General features: G+C 41.2%; 2 protein-coding genes across 3 annotated transcripts; both read left to right on the top strand.

Moving 5' to 3' along the window:
• The first annotated feature begins 132 nt into the window (after positions 1 to 132).
• On the top strand, positions 133 to 1,419 carry LOC138198555 (THAP domain-containing protein 6). Its single transcript, XM_069150006.1, has 4 exons — positions 133 to 250; positions 574 to 766; positions 899 to 1,000; positions 1,143 to 1,419. The coding sequence occupies exons 1-4, from the start codon at positions 171 to 173 to the stop codon at positions 1,374 to 1,376; spliced, it is 609 nt and encodes a 202-aa protein (XP_069006107.1). The 5' UTR covers positions 133 to 170; the 3' UTR covers positions 1,377 to 1,419.
• Positions 1,420 to 2,614: 1,195 nt separating this feature from the next.
• Positions 2,615 to 9,570, top strand: clcc1 (chloride channel CLIC-like 1). Of its 2 annotated transcripts, XM_069150003.1 has the most exons (12): positions 2,615 to 2,672; positions 2,753 to 3,031; positions 3,121 to 3,228; positions 4,001 to 4,111; positions 4,390 to 4,611; positions 5,000 to 5,140; positions 5,233 to 5,332; positions 5,771 to 5,868; positions 6,138 to 6,284; positions 6,379 to 7,035; positions 7,148 to 7,198; positions 8,164 to 9,570. In XM_069150003.1, the coding sequence occupies exons 2-12, from the start codon at positions 2,888 to 2,890 to the stop codon at positions 8,266 to 8,268; spliced, it is 1,884 nt and encodes a 627-aa protein (XP_069006104.1). In that variant the 5' UTR covers positions 2,615 to 2,672; positions 2,753 to 2,887; the 3' UTR covers positions 8,269 to 9,570. The 2 variants fall into 2 exon arrangements, with proteins under 2 accessions (XP_069006104.1, XP_069006105.1); XM_069150004.1 differs by lacking the exons at positions 2,615 to 2,672; positions 7,148 to 7,198 and having other exon boundaries at positions 2,812 to 3,031.
• The last annotated feature ends 497 nt before the right edge of the window (positions 9,571 to 10,067 follow it).

Genomic DNA, 10,067 nt, shown 5'->3' with positions numbered 1-10,067 from the left:
TGGAGAGAGGCCAATGTATTCCATCCAAAAGGGGGCGGGGACGTTTCCTGAAAGCTGAAGTTCCCGGATGTGCCTGTCTGCTCTTCTGGCCTCTGGATTGTACGTCATCGTCGCCTCCATGTTGGACCGGGCACCTTCCTCATAACTCGGTAAACAGAACTGCAGAGAGGATGCCGGACTCGTGCGCTGCTTGGGGCTGTAGAAATCGTCGTTCAACCCAAACCAAATCTCGTGGGATTACTTTTCACAGGTAAGACTGAACACATGTTTGCTGCTGTATTTGGCCTTTATAAAAAATGATGTATCAATCTCACTAATTGGCCACCAGACTCGGATGTAAACAGCTGACGTTAGAGATAGCTTGCTCTGAAAGGTGAGACTTTAAAACATATCACACGCTAAATTTCACGTAATCGAGATTTCCATCTATATTGCCGATTTTCTCCGGAATGTATTTTTTTTTTAATAATAATAATAAAGTTATTCGTGTCAGCTCAGCGACTGTTCTGTAATGAATCTGAGGTTCGGATTGCTTATCGAGCTGGTTCGCAAACTTTTTCTCGCACCGTGAAGGTTTCCTAAAGACAAAGCGTCGAGGAGGCAGTGGGAAGTAGCTGTGAGGAGGAAAGGTTTTTCTGCCAGCGAGACCTCCGTGCTCTGCAGCGACCACTTCAAGCAGGAGGACTTTGACAGCACAGGTCAGACAGTCAGACTCAGAGATGGAGCGAAACCGTCTTTCTTCAGTTTCCCAACTCATCTGCAAAAAGTAGGTGCATCACTTTCCTACCAGGATTTGCCAGCTGTTCAATTTCACACTTTGCTGAACATGTTTTTTTTGAGATACTAAAATCTGTTTTAAGTTTTACTGTTTTTTCTTTTTGTTCTTTTTCCACTTTAGCCAGTGGCAACCAGGATAACACGAACCTCGAGGAAGGCTGAAGAGAGCCTGTCCTTAGACTGTTCTCTGCATTTTCAAGAGACTGAACCTCCGTCTAATACCGTGAGTATTTTTTTTTTACCACCTACATCCCTAACAGTTGTAAGCATTTATTTCAAACCTTTCGTTCACTTGCTTTCCCTCACAGCAGTGACCGAGTGAAGCAATGTAAGTAAAGAACATTTTCGTCCCTCTTTTTAACTAGGACCACTCCTATGCATTGCCGGCATCTCCCGGTGGTCTAAAGGCCAGGCTAAGTGAAGCCTTGTTGAGGGTGGAGAGTCTGGAGCGAGAAATGAGGAACATGAAGGACAGAGAACGGAGGGCAAAGAGCACGGTGCATGGTCTTTTGAAGGATCTGAGGGGGAAAAACCTCATAAATGAAGAGCTGAAAGAGAGACTTGATTTTTATAATGTAAATTGTAAATTTATAAAATGACTAAAACGTTCAACTTTTTGTGTCGGCCTTACTGGTTGTTATTTCGGGGGCACTAAATAGTCTGTGCAAAATTTAAGTTCAGACCTTTCAACACGCCACCTGTCAAAGGAGGTCTATTTCTGTTCTCTTGTTCCAATTTTTTTATTTTATTTTATTTTTGCCGTCAATGTCAAAATGGTGTATATGACACTGTGTTCATCCATTCAAGCCTTCCCAGTTCTGTTGTAATCTTGTTCCTTGTGGCTTTACCGTTTGATTGGCTGTGGCTGATTTTGCTCCATTCTCATCAATTATGGTCAATTATTAGTACTTCAATATGCTTTCTTTTGATATTTTTCCAGTATTTGAAAGTAGATGAGCTGTATTCTGACCCGGAGCAAAAAGATAAGAGGGAAGAAAAACACAAGATGCTCTTTGATAGGACTGCTGCCCCACTGAGGAGTACTTCACTAAAGAAAGATCAACATATGTCTAACCAAGAGTCAGTCTCCTCTGTCTGCATGGCCTCACAGGTTACCCTCAGGCCACCGGGAAATGTCCCGGCGCTCCCGATGGCCAGTCCACGTGTGCCTGCACCCATTCACCGGTAAATAAGACCAAAGCACGCGTGGTGTATGTGAGGGCATTATGCTACTGTCCATGAGGAAGTCAGACAAGCCGCATCTTCTGAGTGTAGGATGAAGGCAGCAGTTTTAAGGTTTGTTATTTTATTTGTTACCATTTGCTTAGCCTTGGTCCTGTGGGATTTGCCTAACTTTCAGATAGATAGGTTGGAGCCCGTAGTAAAACCTATGTCTGTTCTATTTAAATGTACATTTACACGACAACCAAAGAGAAGACGTATAATCATTCAGCCCACATTATTCTAAGTGGCGATAAGTAAGTAAAACAGATGTGTGTCAGTGGTTTAATACAAGGGAGAATGGTGAACATGTTATTATGCATGGCAAGAAATCTAATAAATGTTAAGGTGTGACGTTTGGAATCAATACTGAACACGGGACAGGACTTCAGGAAATCAGAAGGGGGTTGATAGACTTTATAACACAGACTGGGTTAGGAAATATGTTGTAGGGTGTACTTGCTATATCCTACTTTAAAAAAAAAAAATGTCCAGGTCAGTATCCCGCCAAACTAACGTCATGAATATACCTATTCAGACTCGGGAGGTGGCTGTATGCACCCATAAAGCAGTCTGCCAATGAACCAAAAACAAGAAGTAAAGCAGAGCAGTACATGTCGAACAACGGCAGCTTGTAATGCAGCTGAAGGGAGAAAAACTGGACATGAACATTGGTGAGTTTTTTGGGGGGAAGGTTTTAGTGAAATATTTAAAGGAGACGATCTGTGGTTTTTAATGTTAATCTCCAATCCAGTAGGTGGCGGTGAGGCTCCTATAAACTGGCCGCCAGCCGCCAACATAACCCAAAGTAGAAGAAGACGTGCGGTTTGGGAACTCCCAAAGCCTGAACCAGCGAACACCGGACGGTTACCGGAGAAAGTACCCTCCTATGCCGGCCAAGATGCTCCTCGTTGTCCTCGTCTGCAGCCTGTCGCTGTCTGCCGCGGGTCAGCAGGTGGACGACGAATGGCTTGACCCTTACGATATGCTCAACTACGACGCGAGCACCAAAAGAATGAGGAAGCCAGCGGAGGTCGGTCAACTTTTGAGTGTTCACACGGACCCAGTTGTGGTCTGTTGTGACGTGACGTGTTTGTGTGTGTGTTTGTTTTTGCCTCGCAGTCAGCAAGCTATGCCAATGCGGTCACCAAGAGAAGAGAGCACACTGAGGACCCCAGCAAGGCTGAGCTGATGTCCTGTAGTGGACAAGTCGTGGAGCTGAAGAGACAGGTGGGCGGGCGAGAGGAAGTTTACGTGATCTCTTGAGGGGAACTAATCGCAACAAACGTGAGAAAGAAACGATACCAGATGTCCGTCTACACCGTCTTTAATTAACGACAGAACCGATCGGCAATCTTCACATGTTTAAATTCTGAAATCTAGCAGTCATTGTCTTTATCTCCATCATAAGGAAAATGCTCATGCGGAAATGCAACACAAACACAACGTAATTTAAATGAGTTAAAATATGACTAACATCAATCGCAAATGTTTTGGAATAGAGCTGCAACTATTGGTTAAATAATTGATTAGTTGATCGAGAGAAAATTCAACATCAACTAGTTCAATCATCAGTTACTCATTAAGCTATTTTAATGGAAGAAATGCTAAGATTTCCTATTTTCCTGTTTCTTTAAAAGTGAATATTTTAGTTTTCCATGATGATAAATGTTGGGACTGGGAAGCATCGCAACAAAAAAAGAACAGTTTCCAGAAACTTGCGTAGATTTAAGAAACTAATACAAACACAGTTTTAAAGTTCAGCTCTAATTGTGTGCAGCTGGTCATGACGAACATCTTTAAGAAACCTAAAAATGAGTGAGTATAAGAGCTCAGAATGAGCTGGAGACATCAGAGACACTGAGATAGTAGACGTTTATGTCTTGTTGGAAAACGGGCCTCTGCCCTGCTAATTGTCTTTTCAGGAGGACCCTGAATCCCCAACTGGGGCATGAGAATTCAAATGTAGGCATTGGACACGTTGTGCTTTGCTTTCATTCAGATTGAAGTCCAAACGAAGACGATCAAGCACATGTCACAGCAGCCTACATGCAATCCTGTGTTTAAGAGATTCCTCAGCAGACTCCTGAAGGAAATGCAAAGAGTTGATGTGGTAGGTGGTCATTTCACACGTCTTCTAATGAATTATGTGAAGTCAAATGCATCTCGTGCAAATGTTGAATTCACTGTATCATCTGTCTTGCAATCATCACGTGGCCTACATATAATGAAGTTGCCGTACCTTTTAAAAAATTTACTATTCCTGATTTTTTTTTTTAATCTCTTTTTCTGTTAATCAATATACAAAATGCTGGTTCAATAATTATGCTGTAAGCAAAAAACAAAAAAACGGCAGTGATTTTTAACAGACTCGTCCCCATTCCTTCTCAGCCCAGTGACTCCACAGACGTCTTCTATGATGCCAAACTCAAACTGTCCAAACAATCCATGACAGAGATTCAGAGTCTTGTGGACGGTGAAGACAGATGGAGAACCGGGGCTCTGGACAACGCCCTCAGTCAGATACTGGTCGACCTCAAAGCGCACGACTACGAGACCTGGAAGTGGCGTTTTGAAGACACATTCGCTGTGGAGCTCGACACAATATTAAAAGTAACCACCTTCATTAATCTGAAGTCTTTATTCACAAGTTTTTAGACACAACAGTCATGTGCTATCAGGGGAAAAGACAAGTCAGTGATCTGGAGTCTCAGTCCATTCTGTTCTTCATGTATTTTAAGTGGGACTCATGTCATGTTGAGAACTTTGTAATTAAACCAAATGTTAGAGATGAACAAATCTGCATCCATGTGTCAGTTATCAGAGCGGAAACTAAAACATGAAAGTTATTTTCTATGTAACGGCAAAGTTTTTTAACTCGCTGTAGTTTTTCAACTTACAATCCAGTCCACATCTGTATGATTTTTTTTTTCCTTCTAAATGTGTTCATGTTTTTCCATATAGTGTAAACAGCCAAGTTGTATTCTGCTCTCTGTTCCAGATGGGGTTGTTTGTTCTGATCATCACAGCCATCATTTGCACCGAGCTGTGGTCTACGGTGTCCTGGTTCATGCAGTTCAAGCGACTGTTTGCTGTCTGCTTCGTCGTCAGTATCGTCTGGAACTGGTTCTATCTGTACAAGGTGAACAGGAGCGGGTGATTTACTTGTCATGAAGTGTTTTTGCTGGACAAATTCAATGCTTTTCATCTTTTTTGGTGTTTTTCTTTCTTCAGATTGCCTTTGCTGAGCATCAAAACAACATGGTGAAGTTGAACAGCATCAATGAAAAATGCACTGGCATGAAGAAAATTGACTGGAGTGACAGTCTGAAAGGTAAACCAACAACATGCATGAACTATGCACTATGTCTGAGTGTTAAACTGCGTTTCTCCAAAATGTGAACTATTCCTAAGCTGAGAAATCCACCCCAATTTAGGGCGCAGTTTGTTTAAAATGTGGAGAACATCATGATGATAAATCCAGTACTTACTTTTTAGCTTTCATTAAAAGATTTAAAACAATGAAAAGGAGTTGTAGTCAAGTATGTACCTTTCTGTTGCTCCATATATGGAGCCATTAACTGCCCTTACATCAGATTTTATAAGGTGCAACGTCACTGTGTAAAATCTTTTGCTTTGATTTGCACAATCTTTCAGTTGAATGTCACTTATTTTACAGGTGTTTGTATGCTACTGCAGTCTCAGCAGCTTTAATCCACAGTGATACCAAGCATCCCTATACCAACTGTATTGTTATTTTTTTCCCCTGCAGAGTGGTTCAGAAGCACCTGGACTCTTCAAGATGACCCCTGTAAGAAATACTATGAAATCCTCATGGTCAACCCCATGCTGCTGGTACCTCCAACCAGGGTAGGTCACTAGTCTTTTTGAGTGCCTGCTCAGGCTACATATTGCTGTGTATCAAAAACATGACAAATGATTACTATTACGATTAATTTCCATTTTCAGACATCAAGAGATACAAATGTTACATTTGTGTAATAAAAGCTTTATTTTCCAGTTTTATCACTGTTTTATAAATTTGTTCAAATCGTGAATCTTGCTAAACTATACTACTAAAGTTTTGACTCACTGTATGCGCATAGAAAGTTGCAATCTGAGCATCCCTCTCTGTTCAGGCGATCTCAGTCACCATCACAACCTTCATCACAGAGCCTCTGAAGCACTTTGGTCAGGGAATCAGTGAGTTTCTTCGAGCGCTCCTCAAAGATCTACCAGTTACCCTGCAGATCCCAGTCCTCCTCACCATCGTGCTCGCCATTGTGGTAAAGATCTTGACAAATATTCTTTGACACATGCGAATATATATGACCAGACCAGGTATCTCTATACAGGTAAATGTGTGTGACTCCTCCACAGGTTTGCATGTATGGAAGTGTGCAGGCAGTCTTCCAGCATGGCATAATGGCGCCTCTACGCCGCCCTCGAAGGGATCCACCTCCTCCAGGGCTGGAGCAACCACAACCTCATTACCCGAGGATCGAGGACCGTGGTTACTTAGCAGGAGGGGATGCACCTGCTCCTGCTGCTGCTCCTGCTGCTGCTCCTGCTCCTGCACCTGCTCCTGCACCTGCACCACAATATGCCCCGAGGCACCGAGCCGATGATGCCAGATCACACAAAAATCCTGTTCGTCAAAGGCGGCCCAGCAGGCCCAGGGAAGAGCCAGTCCATGTGTTCGTAGAGACCCTAAGATCTGCTGGCCCTCAGTACAGTGAGGATGAGACGGATGCCCAGCGGCTTGACGGAAGTCCTGAAGCGGAGCAGAATCTCTCTGCCGAGTCGGATGCAGAAAACGAGCAGGAGACACAAGAGGAGCTTGAAGGAGCGAGAGCTAGCACTGCTGTGGTTAACACGGCCCAATTAAAAACGAAGCCCTCCGATTCCAATTTATCTCAATCGAAGAATAAAACGCTAAAAGGGAATGAGAACCTTCCTCAAGATGAACCCATCAAGGACGGTGCAGCACCCGGATCGGAGCCAGCAGAGAAGCAGCCTTCACAACCTAAAGTTCAGGTGAGTTCTTTTTAAAATGCACAAAACTGAATCAAAGTTGACACACAGTACAATAGTACTTTTTAATTGTGGTGAACCTTTAAAATGACCATGTTATTTTTTAATGTTTCAGCATTGTGCATGCACTAATGGGATGGTGAATATTTATATGCGACATAAATTGGTAAATATTAGTATTTATTAACTACATTTTATTTTTATCAGTTTTTTATTAGGGTAATTGTGATTTTGACTTGTGTTTTAATGATGCTGAGCTTGTGTTGTGTTTGTTAATGTGTTTAGCCAGTAACCAATTGACTGCTTTTTATGCATGTAATATTTTTGTTGCTACAGTACCTAAGTTTTGTAAATAATAGGAGTGGAATGGATCAAGTAAAATATCCAACCTGTCCAGTTTACTGGTCACGGTTCAGGGTATGTCATTACTAGTTGGTTTCTTTGAACTAGGTTATGAGGCATGCACAGAAAATGAAAAAAAAAAAAAAAAAATGCCAAATAGGTATTAGGAATAAAAAAAGCCTCGCACCAATAACCCCATGAAAGATCCACAAGCATTATTTTGGTCTGCTGTTTGGGAGCATTGCGGGCTTAGTGTTACCTATGATGATGATAGAAAGAAGTGGTGGATAAAAGGTGGACCGTTTAGGCACTGTGCACCCCCGACCCCCACTCCCCTAGGAAAATGTTGATATCTGTTATGGCCTTTATTTCTTTTAATGTGGTCATTTTTATTTAAAATAAAGCTTTATTTTTTGTTTTTACTAATTAAACACAAAATTTAACTGAAAACCGTGACCACAAAAATGTGATATGAAACGAAATGTAAATTACGTGAACCGTTCCACAACGTACTAAATAACACAAATTATTGGCACAGTGGATTTTTAACCCAGATGTCATGGCGTACTAACTGCTGTGTGAATTTGATATTAACGACTTGTGTGCCTCAGGAATTAACAGATTGAATTCCACTGAATATGAGTGAATTGAGTCATGTGAGGACTTGTGGCAGTAAATAGTAAATCTTGGACTTTACTTCATGAATGTATTATTTGCTGCTACAAGGTACTTTTTTTTATTTGAGTCTGTAATGATTTTATATTTCTGATGTACATGCCCTCACTGCAGAACGTGGATACATCGGCAGCAAAGAGCACCTCCTCCATCCCACTGAAACATATCGAAACTGTCGGAGTTCCTGTTCAGGAGACGTGTTCGGTACCGGAGGAGTAGATGGCTTCTACATCGGTCAAAGCAGCAAGATTGGTGTCCTCAGCGTTTGGTAGTTTTTGGTGGACAATGATGCCAAAGAGAGTTAATTTACCTGACTGACTGACTGACTGACTGACCAGCAGACATTGTTGAAATGAAAGTCAGCTAAATTCACAAGTGTAGTCAACTGAATGCGGCTGTCCTCGAGTGAATCTGGTCTCATCTCAGGATGATTTTGCAAAACATTCAGTGAACCACACAGCAACTGTTCTGAAACTGCTATCAGGGGAACTTGGATGTCAACAGTGTCATGTACGTGGTCTGGTGTTTCTGCGTGTTTGGACAGCAATCACGGTCTTGCAGTTTGTTTAGCTTCACTGTAATGATAACGAAATCACGATGAATAATTAACTTGTTTCAATTTTGGAGTTGAAATATAAATTCATATTTTGAAATTTACAAGGGATAATATTTCTTTATGCTGTAAAGGTATTTTTGTGGCTGTTAAATATATATGGTAGGCTTGATTAACTGCTACTCGAGTCGATTCTGCTGTTTGGCAGTGATACCTCCTGTCATCTTTTTTTGCATGGAAGGACAACTTGCTTGTACAAAGCTTGATTGGACTGCGGACAACAGCATGGCTGGGTGCGGTAAAAAAAAAAGGTGAATTTTATAAATTCAGAAGCTAATCGAGACAAAAAACACCGTTGATTTTAAGTCTCAAATCAATTTAACATTTTTTTTTTATAATCGGGTAAGAGTAAGTGCGGTGTGAGTGACTTCTTACTCAAAAGTGTAACACGTCTCTTGCAGTGGCCTACATTTCATATTTTGTTCTGCAGCTTCCTCTCACCACTCCCATCCTTATTCCTGCTTCCAGCTGCAGCAGCTGCTGTTTAACCTGCTGTACCGCACACCAGACATGCAGAGTTAGCGACTAGCTCAAGCCAGATCTTCCCCTTAGAGGTTGGTGGAGAACAAAAATGAGCTAAAAGTGGAGTAAATAATGGACTTGAAGTTTGCAGGTGCATGAAACATGACTTTAAATGATGTATAGTGTTCCTTAATGTCAGCTGGATGTGTATAGTATTTAGGAAAGTGTTGCCAAATCATCAGCAGTATTAGGTTGTTTTCACTGTGCCAAAATGGTGAAGATCTGTAGATATATAATTATTGCAGATGTGTGTTCCAGGGAATCATACACGAACACTACAGCTCCGATTTATTGAGGTAAATCATGTTGGATATCAGGAACTTAAATTTCTACTCTCACACAGAATTGTTTATCTATCGGTGTGAAATAAAGTTTTATTCCATCTAGTTTGTTGGCCCTTGCAGTGATAATTTACTCAACTAAAATTGAACATCCACACTGACCATCCTTTGCGTTCAAGGTAGCAGCTGCGTAAATGTCCTGGTTTTTATTCATTGGAGAATACATTTTTCCAAAGATCTCAAATCTGTAACAGCATACAGTCTCTGATTTTATAATGTATCAAATATTGAATGACAAACGGGAAACAGTAAAAGATAAAAACATAGACTGCATCACTGTTGCATTCAGGGACACTGTATTCATTCTGGGAGGTTTGGAGTTTTACATTCCACAATGAAAACGCTTGGTAGATATTTTGTTGTTTGATAACAGTATTTTCTAGACTCGATATATTTGAAGTAGAGCATTTTTTAGGGGAAGATGAGCTAGTATTCACATCAGAAGTTCATTTGACTTGGCAGTTTTGAAATAGATGTCCATGCCCTTAACGTTTTGTTGATGTTTTTTTTTTTTTAATTATATATATGTTTTTTTTACAGAC

This window comes from Embiotoca jacksoni, unplaced genomic scaffold, assembly GCF_022577435.1.
Source record: "Embiotoca jacksoni isolate LCO1_2020_lvr unplaced genomic scaffold, fEmbJac1.0.p SCAF_16, whole genome shotgun sequence".
Taxonomy (NCBI): domain Eukaryota; kingdom Metazoa; phylum Chordata; class Actinopteri; family Embiotocidae; genus Embiotoca; species Embiotoca jacksoni.
The sequence above is the reverse complement of the archived record's forward strand: the minus strand, read 5'-3'. Positions and strand labels throughout refer to the sequence as shown.

Excerpts from the sequence above, each read along its gene's own strand:
- LOC138198555 (XM_069150006.1), top strand. The coding sequence starts at position 171 with ATGCCGGACTCGTGCGCTGCTTGGGGCTGTAGAAATCGTCGTTCAACC. Across the intron at positions 251-573 it reads CGTGGGATTACTTTTCACAG|GTTTCCTAAAGACAAAGCGT; the intron begins GTAAGACTGAAC and ends CGCACCGTGAAG. Across the intron at positions 1,001-1,142 it reads CTGAACCTCCGTCTAATACC|GACCACTCCTATGCATTGCC; the intron begins GTGAGTATTTTT and ends CTTTTTAACTAG.
- clcc1 (XM_069150003.1), top strand. The coding sequence starts at position 2,888 with ATGCCGGCCAAGATGCTCCTCGTTGTCCTCGTCTGCAGCCTGTCGCTG. Across the intron at positions 4,612-4,999 it reads AGCTCGACACAATATTAAAA|ATGGGGTTGTTTGTTCTGAT; the intron begins GTAACCACCTTC and ends TCTCTGTTCCAG. Across the intron at positions 5,333-5,770 it reads CTGGAGTGACAGTCTGAAAG|AGTGGTTCAGAAGCACCTGG; the intron begins GTAAACCAACAA and ends TTTCCCCTGCAG.